At 25.5% G+C, this 15277-nt stretch overlaps 1 protein-coding gene across 2 annotated transcripts in view; it reads right to left on the bottom strand.

Annotated features, from left to right (window-relative positions):
- The window catches only part of LOC117179149 (ornithine decarboxylase 1-like), a 58341-nt gene that overhangs the window by 24495 nt on the left and 18569 nt on the right, over positions 1–15277 (bottom strand). Inside the window, exons 1-4 of one of the 2 annotated variants that reach the window (XM_033370837.1) lie at positions 13757–14000; positions 9138–9312; positions 5064–5397; positions 2165–2338 (exon numbers count right to left, since the gene is read on the bottom strand). In XM_033370837.1, coding sequence (XP_033226728.1) covers positions 2165–2338; positions 5064–5327 — 438 coding nt within the window. In that variant the 5' untranslated portion in view covers positions 5328–5397; positions 9138–9312; positions 13757–14000. Of the gene's footprint in view, positions 1–2164; positions 2339–5063; positions 5398–9137; positions 9313–13756; positions 14001–15277 lie in introns of those variants that run through there. The other variant, XM_033370838.1, reaches the window with a different exon arrangement.

Below are 15277 nucleotides of genomic sequence, written 5' to 3' on the forward strand. Positions count from 1 at the left end.
GAAAGGATAAGATTGTAAAAAATATATAGATGTAAACGGAAAGATTGTAAGGAATGGAAGTCATGTAAACCCTTAGGGGACACATTATGAATAAAGAATTAAAGTAATTTTTAAAGAATTTAAAGGAAACAAGAAGCATTCGACAAAATTCATAAAAATTAAGGGTTTATTTTCAAAAATTCAAGTGACTAACTGAAAAAAATGTTTAAATTAATCAAATTCGTTAAGTTTTAAATGATCTTAACGAATATTTCTTTAATCTTGGTTTTGTGGCATTTTTTGTTTTCGTTTGAAAACATTGAAAATTTTTTAAATCTTCTCAAATTTATTTAAAACCTTTCGAAATCGTTTTAAACATTGAAAATGTTCTGAAATCTTTGACATCTTTGGAAATATTTTAAAATTTGTTCAATTCTTAAAATCCTTAGAAATTCTTTAAAATATTTAAGTAATCTTTCTAACATCTTTTGTATTTATTTGAAATCACTGGAATATTAAAAATATTTTTATATTTTCTAAAAAAAAAATGTGAACTTATTTAACATCCTGAAAATGTTTTGTATTTTGGCGTAATGTAGCCTTTTCGAAATGTTTGAAATTCTTAAAATCTTTTGAAATCTTTGCGAAATCTTTAGAAATATTGTAAAAAAATTTAATTTATTTAAAATCTTGGAAATATTTTGTATTTGGACGAAATGTACATTTTTTGAAATCTTTGAAATTCTTAAAAATCTTTTGAAATCCTTATAGATTCTTTGAAATATTTGTAAAATTCTTGTATTCTTTGAAATCTCTCTGAGATTTTGATAAAATATTTTTAATCTTTGTGGAATTTTTTTTTAATTTCGGTAAAATCTTTAAAATGTTTGTGAAATGTAACAGAATATTTTGAAATTTTTATGAAATCTAAAATATTTGTGAAATCGTTCTTTAATCTTTGCGAAATTTTTCGTGCGCGTTTAAAATCATTGAAATCTTTTCAAATTAATTTAAACATTTAGAAATTGTTTAAAATGTTTAAAATTTGGTTAAATGTACCCTTTTTAAAATCTTTTAAATTCTTGAAATCTTTTAAAAGCCTTATGAGTTCTTTGAAATTTTTTTTCTTAATTTTTCTGAAATCTTTCATTTTCATTTAAAATCAATTCAATATTTGAAACCTTCGTGAAATATTTTGAAATCTTCTAAAAAATTTGAAATCATTTAAAATTCTTGAAATCTGTGAACACTTTTTGAAATGTTCAAAAAAAATTTAATCTCAAGATTTCTTTTTAAAAAGATGTTTCTTTCACAACCGACTAAAATATTTAAATTACTCTTTACATTTCAATAAAAAATTGACTAAAAAGTGCTTAAAGAAAAAAAAAAGCAAGACTCTGGCCTCACATTCCCTATGGGATTCTAAAGAATTCCAAGAAATCAAAAAAATTAGGATTAATAATTATAAATTCAGGGTGAATTCCAAAAAATAATTTTCAATATCGAAAAAAAAATTCTATTGATTTCAATCAAATTTGAGTGGATTTAAGAGAAATGAGAAGAATTCAATAAAATTTAAGATCACTTTTAGACATTAATAATTTAGAATAAATTAATACAAATTCTGGACGAATTATTATTAAAACCCTTAAACCCTTAAAAATGTTTATATAACCACTAAAAATTTTATAAAGTCCTTTAAAATCTTTGCAATTCTCGATAATATTAGAAAATCCTGTAAAATTGTTTTATGTATTCTGAAACTCTAAAAAAAATTCTTTATCCTAAAATACTTCAAATTAAAAGCTTTTTAAAATATGCTTTTCAAGTTTTAAAAATACCTTAAAATCTTAAAAATTCCTTGAAATACTTCAATAGAATTTAAGACAATTCAGAAATTATTTTTATTATATGAATCATGGGGTAACCTAGGGACCAAGTATTGAAAATAAGAATCTTTTAAAATATTTTAAAACCTCAAATTCTAGAAAATTCTTTATCTTATAATATTTCAAAAGCTTAAAAATCACTTCAAATTAATGAAAATAATTTTTTTAATCCTTGAAACCTTTTAAAATTCCCTAAAATAATTCAAAGTAAAAAGCTCCTGTAAATGATTTAAAACATTTTTAAATACCCTGAAATATTTCAAATAAATAATTTTTTTTTTTTTAATTATTTTTACCTTGGCATGAGGATGGAAAGCCTTGATCTTATGGAGTTCGCTCTCGTTGTCAACTGTCATCGTACTGACACCAACGGCATTAGCATGACGAATGTGCGAAGCAGGCTTGGCAGGGTTAGCGAAAATAATTCTTGAAGTATTGACGCCCAAACTGAGAACTTTGTTGATTTCGGTCTTCAAGAAAATTTTAATATTGTAGCAACACTCCTAACTTTTGCAGCTTCATTAAAAAAATAAATAAATAAATAAACGAGGGGAGAAACAATTCCGGAAATCCGCCGTGGTTTGGTTGAAAAGCTACTTTTCTGTTTCAAAATTCAATTTTTTAAATTGAAAACTCGCCTTTTTTAGATGAAAATTAAACTATTTTGTTATAAAATTAATTTTTTTGTTTGTTAAAATCTAAACTATATTGTTGAAAATTCGTGTATTTTGTTCAAATTTCCACTTTTCCGATAGAAAATGAATCTTCATGGATAAAAAATTTTCATGGTTTGTTTAAAAATCGAAATATTTGGTTGATTTTTTAAAAAATATTTCACTTATAATTATGGAATATTTTGATTAAAACTTTAATAACTTATCCATTTTATTTCAAAATTAATCTTTTTAGTAGAAAATTAAACTATTTTGTTACAAATTTTGTAAAAAAAAAAAAAAAAAACAGTACAATTTCGTTGTGTGTAAGAACTTAATTTTTTAACTAACCATGTTACTATTCCACTTTTTTATTAATTTTTTGTTTTGTTTAAAATCTTATTGGTTCAAAAAGAATTTTTTGTTGTTGAAAATTTATTTATGTTGCGGAAAACTGAACTATTTTGATAGTTTTTACACTTTTAACCAAAAAAAAATGAATTTTTAAACAAAAAGAATAATTTACTACCAAAAAAGAGAAATTTCATAAAATTTAAGAATTCGCAAAAGTTGAATTTTCAACTAAAAACTTACTTAGTTCTTAAATTTTTAACCAAAAAGATGAATTTAAAAAAAATTAATTTTTAAACAAAAAAATTAATTTACTACCAAAAAAGAGAAATTTCATAAAATTTAAGAATTCGCAAAAGTTGAATTTTCAACTAAAAACGAAGATTTTTTAAACAAAAAGATAATTTTGTACCAAAATGACGAATTAAAAAAAAAATCAAGAGTTTTGAACCAAAAAGTTAAATTTTAAACTCAAAAACAAGATTTTTTAATATAATTTAAGAGTTCTCATCCAAAAAGTTCAAGTTTCAACTAAAAAAGATGAATTCTTAAATAAAAAGATTAATTTACTATTAAAGAATTTTGAACCAAAAAGTTGAATTTTAAATTAAGAAAAGAAGATTTTAAAATAAAAATCAAGATTTCCTAACCAAAACGTTAAATTTTCAACTAAAAAAAAAAGAATTTTCAAACAAAAAGATAATTTTCTATAAAAAAAGAGGAATTAAAAAAAAATAAAGAACCAAAAAGTTAAATTTTTAAAAGAAAAATGTTTTTATTTTTAATTTTTGAGAAAGCAGTTTAACTTTAAAACCAAATTCTTGAATGTTTAACCAAAAAAGATGAATTTTTAAAGATAAAGATTGATTTTTAAACAAAAGCGAAATTTACTGCAAAAAAACTAATTTTAACAAAACTCAAGAATTCTCAACAAAAAGTTGATTTCTCAACAAAAAGCTGAATTTTCAACTAAAGTAGATGAATTTTTAAATAAAAATATTAATTTACTAAAACAGACGAACTTTAAACAAAATTCAAGTATGCCTAACCAAAAAGATGAATATTTAAACAAAAAGATTAATTTTCTAGCCAAAAAAAAACACAACGAATTTTTAACAAAATTCAAGAATGTTCAACGAAAAAGATGAATTTTTATACAAAAAAATTAATTTTCTACCAAAAAAGACGAATTTAGAAAAAAAAAGTTCACGAATTCCTAACCAAAAGGTTGAATTTTAAACTAAGAAAGGAGATTTCTTAAACAAAAAGATTAAATTTATTACCAAAAAGTTAAATTTTAAACTAAAAAAAAAGAATTCTTAAACAAAAAGATTAAATTTACTACCAAAAAAGACGAATTTTAAACAAAATTCAAGAATTCTGAAACAAAAAGTTAAATTTTAAACTAAAAAAGAAGAATTTAAAATAAAATTCAAGAGTTCTCATCCCAAAAGTTGACGTTTCAACTAGAAAAGATGAATTATTTAACAAAGAAAATTAATTTTCTACCAAAAAAGGCGAATTTAAAAAAAAAATTTCAAGAATTCTTAACCAAAAAGTTAAAATTTAAACTAAGAAAGAAGATCCTAAAATAAAATCCAAGATTTCTCATCCCAAAAAGAAGAAATTTTAATAAAATTTCAGAGTTCTCGATCAAAAAGTTGAAGTTTCAACAAAAAAAAAACGAAGAATTTTGAAACAAAAAGATTAATTCAGTAGCAAAAAAAGACAAAATTTTAATAAACTTCAAGAATTCTCTAACAACAAAACATTGAATTTTCCACTAAAAAAAATATAAATTTTCAAACCTAAAGATAAATTTTCTACCAAAAACATTAATCATCTTAAAACCTGCTAAAAACGTTACCACTTGTAATTCAAGAATAAAAAATAAAAAAATAGTCTATGGACGATCTCTATACCCTGCAACTGACAACAAAGTATAAATCACTTTTCCTCCATTCGTCAAAATTATTAAAATAATAAAAACTTAAAATTTTACTACCATCAGAAGTAAATTCCCGATTTTTAAATTAAATTCCCGGTGGTAATTTCACAATAAAGTATAGCCATACTCGTTGGTTTCTGGCAAAATCAATCTCAGCTGGACCGAATTTTCAAGAGTTGTTTTTTCCCCTCGCGAAAGAATTTAAAAAAAAAATAAAAATAAAATAAAAAAAAAAAAACTTACCTTCGAAGCACAATCAAAGCCAGTGCCAAGAGCGGCAAGTACTTCCAACACGGTCAGATTGTCGTTACATTTGACTGCATAATATGGATCAACACGGGGCAATTTTTCCTTCCAGATTTGATATTTCTGCACAATGTCTCCAATGTCGAGGACGTAGAAGGCTTCCTCCTGGACACCGCTCATGGCGATGTCCCGGATGACGGTCATTGGGCTAGACGCATTGTCCAGCACGTGGATGCGCTCATCCAAATTTGTTACCTTCATGATGAGACTTGGCTGATTGGGGTACTTACTTTAATTTCAAATAAAAACTCTGTAGAAGCTAGGCAGCAAACTGGAAGAATTCAGAGCCTCAGATCCAATATTCAAATTGACCAATGAATTAATCAATCAGGTCTGAGATTTTCAAGAAATAAATAAATAGAAAAATAGCAGTAGTCCAGACTGAGCTCTTTAAAATAAAAATAACAAAACAGGAACACTAAAGCGAAACAATTTTCCACTTGAGTTAATAAAAACTGAGCTGCAAATAAAAGCACTTTAAGTGGAACTGTCCCTATTTTGAATTTTGTAAATTGAAATTTAAAAATTTTGATTAACGATTTTTTTTTTTTATTCAAATGCTCAATAATTTACGCGTAAATAATTGAAGGTACTAACATTTTTCAATATAAAAAAAATATAAACATTTTTCACGATCAATGAAAATAAAAAATTCGAACTCTGCAGCTAAACATTTTTTCCATTTGAAGCAGCCACCTGTGTCACCGAGAGTTAAAAATGGTCCATGTGTCCATGCGAAACCGAGAATTTTTTTAAATTCTTTGATTTTACTTTGAAAAAAAAAAATACTTTTTTCTACTATAAAAAATGGTATTTTAACAAAAAAAATACTGGAATTTTTAACATAATAGTTCAATACTCAACCTAAAAAGACAAATACCCAACAAAAAAGTGTCATAGTTTATGATTTGATAAAAAAAATGAAATTGAATCATCAAAAGCCAAAAGACAAATTTTCTTTGCAAAAATTGAATTTTCAAAAAAAAAAATATGACTTTTCAGCAAAAAATTAATTTTCCACGAAACTAATGCATTTTTACCCAAAAAAAATGAAATTTCAAACTAAAAAATTATTTTTTCAGGTTGGCCGTTTTAATCGACGAAATAAATTCCCGGTCATTTTCCGGTTTTTTCCCGATTCGCAAACATTTTTAACGGTCAATAAAATTTAAAAAATGGATGTCTAAAGCTAAACAATTTTCCAGTTTAGGTAATAAAAACTGAGCTGCAAATGAAAGCACTCAAAATGGAACTGTCAAAATTTTTAACTTTTAAAATTAAAATTTAAAAGTTTTTAGTTAAAAAATTCTGTATTCAAATGTGCTCAATAATTTAAGCGTATAAAATTGAAGGTACTAACATTTTTCAATATAAAAATATATAAATCCACGTTATCATTTTCAATGCTCTAAATTAAAAATTCAATCGATGAACTTTAACATTTTCAAAATTATACAATTTTAAGGAATTTTAAGCTAGAAACATCAAATACTCAAAAATTGAAAAAATTTTAACTCAACTTATTTTAAATTATTTTCCTTTTAAATAGTTTAAACATCCTTGGAAAGCTTCAAAATTTTATTTCAAAAAGTTTGAGAAATCTAGAAGTTGTATCAAATTTGTTTTGAATTTAAAATTACTTTGGAAATTTTTTCAGAACTTCTAAATATCAGTCAAAATAAAATGAATTTTTTCTACAATTTTCAAAAAATCCTGCAAATTTTAGAAAATTTCTTTAAAATTTGGATGTATAAATAACAATTGAAAATCTATTATTTGTAGGCGAAATTTGAGTAACTTTGAGAGATGTACAAGTTTTGAAAAGATTAAAACTAAATGCAAAACTTAAAATGATAGCCTAATGTAGATTTTCACAGATTTAAAACAAAAAAAAACTAGATTCCTTTCAAGAATTGTTAAAGACTTCAAAATAATAAAAACATTTTCTTAAGATTCATAGGACAATTAAAAATAATTTTTCATTTTTAAAATTTTTTGAAGAGAATGTTTAAGAAGTTTTTCAAAGATTTAAACAAAATTTTCAAAAAACATGCTAGAAGATTTTAAGAATTTACTGCAAAAAAAAAATCGTTTAAAAAAACTCAAAAATTCTCAACAAAAAGTTGAATTTTCAACTAAAGTAGATGAACTTTTAAACAAAAATATTAATTCACTACCAAAACGACGAATTTTCAATAAAATTCAAGAATGCTCAACCAAAAAAAAAAACGAATATTTAAACAAAAAGATTAATTTTCTACCGTAACAAAAAAACTAACTTTTAACAAAATTCAATCATTCAGAATTCTCCACTCGAGAATTTTTAAAAGATGAATTTTCAACTAAAAAAGAAGAATTCTTATTCAAAACGTTGAATTTTAAACCAAAAAAGAAGATTTTTAAATAAAATTCCAGTTTTTCAAAGATTTAAGCAAAATTTTCAAAAAAGATGCTAGAAGATTTTAAACCAACTTTCTAAAATTTGCATGATAATTTTTAATCTTTTTAAAACTCCTAAATATCTCTTAAAGTTGCTCAAATTTTTCTAAAAATGTTCATTTGTAAATTATACATCAAAATTTAAAAATTTCACTTACAAATTAAAAATTTTTCAAATGCAACAATTAAAATTTTAAAGTTCAAAGTTTAATGACCCTTCGAAATTTTAACGATTCCAGACTTTCTATGTCAAACAATTCAGTTGAAGATCCTTTACTCTTAAATATTTCGTTTCAATTTACTTGTCTTAAATAAAAATTCAAATATTGCTAAATATTGAATAATTAATCTTTTTTTGAATTACAAATTACAAATTACAAATTTCAGTCACACCTTCACATTTGTTTAATGACTAAAACATTCTAAATTGCAACCGTACAAGTCTTTGTCTTAAAATCTGAACATTTTTAAATTATGAACTGATTTAAACTCGTTTTTGTTCACTTTTTATTACTTAAAGTACATATACATTTTTAAAAATTGATTTATTTGTTAAATACAAATGTTTTTCATCCCAAATTTTCAACATCAAAGGCTTTTATTTTTTATTTGTTCAAGTCTTTAGGAAAGCATTTAAAATTTCTTTAATTCACAATTTTTAAAGTAAAAAAATTTTGAATTACGCATTGTAATCTAAGTAATAGCATAACTGAAAAACATAAAAATTCAACTAATTATTTAGTAATGCCTAGAATGACAAAAAAGACTTAAGTTTCAAGGCGTCAAGGATTAAATTGTTTGAGCACTGCGCATTCCAAACTATAATTTTAAATGAAAATTATAGAAATTTTAGAGGATAAATATTAAACAAATTATTAATTATAGATAGATTTTTGTGCTAAAAATGTGATTTCACTAAAAGAAAAAACACTAATTTTCACCGCTCAAAATTACAGAATTTAAAATATTGCAAAAATATTGTGAACTTTAAACTTTAAAAATTAATGAATTCAAACTTAAAACGTTAATAATCAGAAAATCCAAACTTCTTTTAAAAATTAAATAATTCCTACACTAGTATCTTGAAACTAATCGTTAAAAATAATTAATTTTCAAATTGCGCCTCACGATTTTTAAAATATAATTATTTTAATCTAAATACCAAAATTAATAATTTCAAAATCAACAACTTCTTTCTAATTCAAGATTTCTGTTACCGACATCGAGAACATTCTAGAAACTTAGCACGGACACGAACCAGAATGTTCTCTAAAAATGACAGAATGTTCTCGATGCCGGTAACAGGAATCTTGGATCAGAAAACCCACCAAAAGGTCCCTTTTCGTGCGGATTCTCAGATATATTATTAAAAGGACTCTGAAATTACCAGAAAAAGTTGTATCAGCAACAATTTATAAGCTAGAAATCGCGAAAATGATAAAATGCGGAAAATGTCCCGACTTTTCCCGGATGGTTGACCACTCTAAATTCGTAAGGTCTCCACAAAATCTCAGGCCTCGGCAAGATTAATTAGATATGAAAAATAAATGAGAAAAGCATTTGTAAACTTACGAGGCAGCTGTCAGTGAGAATTGCGAGAGTCGTGAGGAGGCGGGTTAAAACAACGAATCGGTTGGGGGTGCTAGCAAAGCCACGGAGGCTCTGCGTTCAGGGCCAACTTCCAGTTGCCGCTGTTGCTTAGAGATCCTACAACAGACTGGCCTACCAGTCTATCGCAGATAGAACCCTGGAACAAAAAAAAATTAATATATTTCATTAACTTTTTAATAAAATTTCAATTTTTTCACGGGAATAGGGGAATAAGTTATTTAATTTAAAAGTTTATATTTAAAAGTTCACCTGCTTTACTAGAATTTTCATTTTTCTTGCACAAAAATGCAACTGTTTGGTTAAAAACTAAACAAAATAGTTAAAAAGTCATACTTTTTGGTTCAAAATTCGACTACTTAATAAGAAATTAACTTATTATTTACAAATCTTTTGGTGTTCGAAAGTGAACTAGAATCTTCTTCGGATAACATTTTTTTTTTAATTTGTTAATCCACTTGTTTTAGCAGAAATTACATCTTTCTTGAATGAAAATGCAAATGTTTTGGTTGAAAATTCAACAATTTTGTTGAAAAGTCATACTTTTTTGTTGAAAGTTCTCTGCTGCATTGTTGAAAATTAAACAATATTGTAGAAAATGTACTTTTTCTTTCGTTTAAAATATTTTGGGATTAAAATTATAACTAAAATTATTTCTGGATGAAAATCCCACTCTTTTTTGGAATTTTTTTCTTCTTTCGAATTAGAAATTCACCTGTTTTAAAAGAAATTTCATCTTTGGTGTATAAAAATGCAACTATTTGATTGAAAATTCAACTTTAGAAAAAATTTGTCGTTTTTTTATTAAATCTTCCTCTTTTAATAAAGATTTCATCTTTCATGGATAGAAATGAAACTATTTTGTAGACAATTAAATTATTTTGTTAAAAATTCATCCTTTTTGGTTGAAAAAATTCGTCTTTTTGGATTAGAAATTTTATTTTATTATTTTTATTTTATTTTATTCAACTATTCCAACATTATTTTAAAATAAAGATTTATCTTTTTGGACAAGAATTTCATCTGTTTTCCAAAAAAATTCAACTGTTTGGTAGAGAATTCAACAAATTTGTCAAAAAGTCATTTTTTTAGTTAGAAATTCGTCTTTTTGGATTAAAAATTAAATTTCTATCATTGAAACTTATTTCTTGTTTAAAAATTCATATTTTGATCGTGAAAAGTCAACGGAAATCTTTTTAAATAGAAAACTTTGAAAGATTTAGTTGAATCAGTTTGTTAAGATATCATTTTTTTGTTCAAGATTTATAGTTTTAGTTGAAATTTCATCTCTTTAATTGAAATTTTAACGGTTTCGTGAAAAAGCCTAATTAAAGATTGATGTTTTTCAGTTGAAGATTCTTATTTTTGGACGAAAAAATAATTTTCCGGATTTGAAATTTCATTTTTGTACTTAAACGTAGTTTTCTTTCGACTCTTGCATTTCTCAAAGTTTGAGACCGATATTTTATGTATAAAAAAAGTTCGAACGTTCAAAAAATGTCGAGGTTCAGAAAAAAGATAAAATAATTTTCAGTGAAGTTCCTACCAAAATGCAGTACCTAAACGTACTTTATTGTACTCTAATACATTTTCCAAAGTTTCAGCTCGATATTTTATTTACAAAAAAAGTTCTTAGTTTCAAAAAAAGATTCAGTGAACTGATAAAGTGAGGTCGGTAATATAGGTATTTAGCTGTGTCACATGCCCTTAATGAAAAGGGGGAAAGAGGGCAATAGGGGAATGAGTGTGAAGTCTGAAATTTCAATCTAATCAGATGATCGCAATTTATCAGTTATTCAGTTATCACCGAACGATAAATACTGATAGTTGTTTCAAGTGTAGACTGTCTGGTGCCAAGAGATAATGGAGGCTCGTTACTCGCTAATAATAATTAATCATCTAATTCATCAAACAACGGAAACGAAGTTTGATAGAGCGAACGGTAAACTCGTATCGATTCAAATTTAGGAAATATCAATTAGGTCAAGTCATCATTCTTATATAAAAGCTTTATCAAGAAAACTGAAAGATTAAAGCTTTTCTAAAAACATGAGTCCACTAAATCAGCAGAATGTTATTCGCGATATTGTAAAATTAAAACGATAAGCAGAGCAAAAATTTCAAGCAAAAGCGACGCATTTTAAACAAAATAGTTGAATTTGTAAGCGAAAAAGACGATTGTTCAGAAACATAATTAAAAATGTTGAAAAGTCGAATCTATCAAAAAATCCGCGAATAAAATAAATTAATTTTCAACCAAACAGTTGAATTTTTACAACAAAAAAAATTAAATATTTAATAAGAGAAAAATTTCAACAAAAGAGCTGAATTTTTCAGCAAAAGAGATTTTTTAGTGAAGAAAAAAAAACAATTTCAATCAAATTGTTGAATTTTCATTCAAATAAACAGAATGTCAATCAAATAGTAAAGTTTAAAAAAAAAGATTAAATTTCTACCAATAGTGGAGTTTTCAATAAAAAAAGACGACTTTTACACAAAAAAGTTAAATTTTCAACCGAAAAAGAATGTTTTAGGTCAAAGAATTTTCTTCACAAATTGTTGATATTTTTACCAAATAGTTTAACTTACAACCCAAATAGACGAATGTTGAAAAAAATGGATGAATTTTTTAGCCGAAAAAGAAAATATTCAACCAGACTATTGAATTTTTATTGAAAGAAAATAGACTTTCAATCAAATGGTAAAGTTTGCAGACAAAACATATTAAATTTCTACCAACAGTGATGAGTTTTTAATCGAAAAAGACGAATTTTCAAGAAAAAAATGTAAATTTTCAACCGAAAACGATTTTTTACGCCAAGAAAATGTTGTTTTCCACAAATTGTTGATATTTCTACTGCGATAGCTAAAATTTAAATCAAAATAGACAAATGTTCAACAAAACAGTTGAGTCTTTAACAAAAAAAGATGAATTTTTAAAACAAAATAAAAAACTTTCAACAAAAACTAAATTTTTAGTCGAAAAAGAAGAAATTTAACCAAATTGTTGAACTTTCAAGCCGAAACTATTAATTCTCAACGAAAAATATAGTAGTTAATATTTCAACCATTAAAGAATTTTATTTTAATTAAAATACAAATTTTCAAAAAATCCAACAGTTAAATTTTCCGCTAAAAAGATCAATTTTAAACTAAAAAACATGCATTTTTAACAAATTAGTTACAGTTTTTAACGAAAGAGATGAATCTTAAATAAAAAATATTTTTAAAGTGAATATTTGATAATTGAATAGAAAAATATTTTAATTTTCAATAATAAAAAAACAGTTGAATTCAATCAAAAAAGAAGGATTTTCAACATTTTTTCAACATTTTCAACATTTAAAAAAAAAATAATTTTAAAGAAAGTAGTTTAAATTTAAACCAAGTAGTTGATTTTTTAAGAAAAAATGAAAAATTTTAAATAAAAGCAGAGTTCAATTCAACCAAAATCGGCAAATTTTCAATAAAATAATTGAATTTTAAACCAAAGAGATGAATTTTCATCCGAAAAAATGAATGTAGTTAAATTTATAACCAAAAAAGATTAATTGATGAATGGACAAATAAAGGATTTTAATTTCAAATAAAAAACAGATGAATTCTACCAAAAAATAAAAAATGTTAGTTACCAACTAAAAATACGAATATTTTAGAAACTCGTTGATTTTTAAATCCGAAAATATGAATTTTCAAAATACAAGTCAATTTTTAGGCAAGAAATCTGATTTTTTCAAACAAATAGTTGATATTTAGAACCAAAGAGACGATTTTTTAAACAAAATAGTTAAATTTTTAATCTAAGAGTTGAATTTTTAACAAAAAAGTTCATTTCAACCAAGAAATGATGAATTTTGAATGAAAAATCTCTATCAAGAAAAGACGGATTTTCAACAAAACAGTTGAATTTAAAACTTGATGTTACATTTTTGGACCGGATATATATATTATATATATATATATATATAATTAATTATATTCGATTTTGGTTTCATCCGTCTACTAGTCTTTTATCAATATTTTTTTAACTCATTTTTTTATTCATAAGTTTATTCATACAAGACCAGCAGGCATAAAAACTCAAATTAATTATAAAACAATTGAATTTTCAACAAAATAATATATTTTCCCCAAAAGAAATGAATTCTCATTCAAAAATATCAAATTAATTTTTTAAATTGAAAAGAACTAACTGTCAACGAAAAATATTTTAATTTTCCCATCAAGTTAAATTGATTAAGTTTGAATTTAAGCGACAAAACATGTGCCAGAAGTTTCAGAACGTTCAAATGAACGAAATTTTTTACTGATGACATTGTAAACCAGAAAAAGTGCTCAAACGTTTGTTAAATTATATTGGAAATAATTTATTATTGAAACAGAAATATAATCCATATTTTAAATTGCAGTTGGGACAATATTTCTGGGTAAAATAAAAATCGTAACAAATATTTCGTTCATTTGGCAATTCGAAACTTCAGGTACATCGCCCCCCCCCCCCCCCCCAAAAAAAAAGAGGGAATTTTCTTTAAACACTAGAGAGAACAAATCCTTAAAAAAGAGAGAGAGAAAAACTTAAATACCTTTTTGTGGGACGGAATTCTCGTGCCTTCTTTATCCCAGATACACCAAAACAGACAACAAGCTAATTAGATTCGCCGTTTTGAGAATTTTCCAAAACTCTCAGTTGTTCAAACGGAGGTAAATTTATAAAGCACAGAAACAAAGAGAAAAGAAGAAAAAAAAAGAGGAAAATTAGAACAGAATTGTGTAAAACTGAATAGAACTGCTGCTCTCGACTCTTGAGAAGATCGTTTGCTTCTGATCCCGAGGCAACTATTTGGGGCACTATTTATACGAGTACGCGACTGATAAGTATTATCAGTGTAAACCCCCTGGTACCAAGTCTACTTAACAGAAACACTCTTATCTGACAGTCATGAGGTACATGGTACATGATACGCAAAGATGAGATCAATAATGGAGGGGTGAGTGCACGCAATGTAATTTCTATCAAGGTTTCATACTCCACAGGGGGCATCCCAAATCATCTCAGATATTAGACGTAATTCAATCAGCTACCTCGCTCTCACCACTGCATCAGATACCATATACCTCGCGCTCACCACACAATATACATCAGCTACTTCGCACTCGCCACTATTATCTTTACCCCCAGCAAATCATCAATCTCGGCAGCTTGTACATTCGTTCGGTCATCAACTGTTCATACATGTTTATCATAAACAATACAAAACAGGAGAGAAGTGTTCTGTTGTTATTACGCTTCTTTTCACAATACCAAACACTTGCAACAAAATATGCATTCTATCGAAAAACACCTCTCATCTTCAGAATTCAAGAGTGATTAGAAAGCATGCAAGTTCGATATTAAAAAAAAAAGAAAAAAGAATTCCCGGTCATTTCTCGATTCGAAAACGTTTTTCAAGGTCAATCACAATTTAAAAAATCTGACCGCAACGCGGCGAATTAGAAAATTGGGGTTCAAAATGATCCATAATTTTTCATATTTGAGCTGCCAGTTATGTAGCATTCATTGATTTTACCTCAAAAAGGTGAAAAACTGATATATTTACAAATCCTAATAACTTAGATGAAGTTCGTGCAATCTGTCCAATTGTTATAAACAAATTTATGAACAAAATCGATCATTGCTGTACATTGAAGACTGGAAGTTCGTTTCATCACGTTTTTCCCTGCGATCGAGTGAAATTAATGTTTCGTTGAAATCAAACACTAAAGTATAATTTTTTTGATTGTTATAAACAAATTGAATAAATAAGCGCCTCTGTACACATACAATGCATTTTTTCTGCGCAATCATTAGGTTTGCCTTCAAAAATGAAAATTCCATGACAGAAATGGAAAATCGAAATATTTACCATTGTTAATTATATCAATGATTTAATGTTAAAAAACTTGTTATTTTTAGATTAAAATTAAATAATACCGTATTTTTATTTTAACGTTATCTAATCAATTTACAATCGTTGCAACTCCCTTATAAGGTCTCGATACCTCTCTTTCTTTTCATTCTCCTTGGCTATGATGTTTTTGTCAGCTGGTGCCGAAAATTCGATAAC

Source organism: Belonocnema kinseyi, chromosome 8, assembly GCF_010883055.1.
Source record: "Belonocnema kinseyi isolate 2016_QV_RU_SX_M_011 chromosome 8, B_treatae_v1, whole genome shotgun sequence".
Taxonomy (NCBI): Eukaryota; Metazoa; Arthropoda; class Insecta; order Hymenoptera; family Cynipidae; genus Belonocnema; species Belonocnema kinseyi.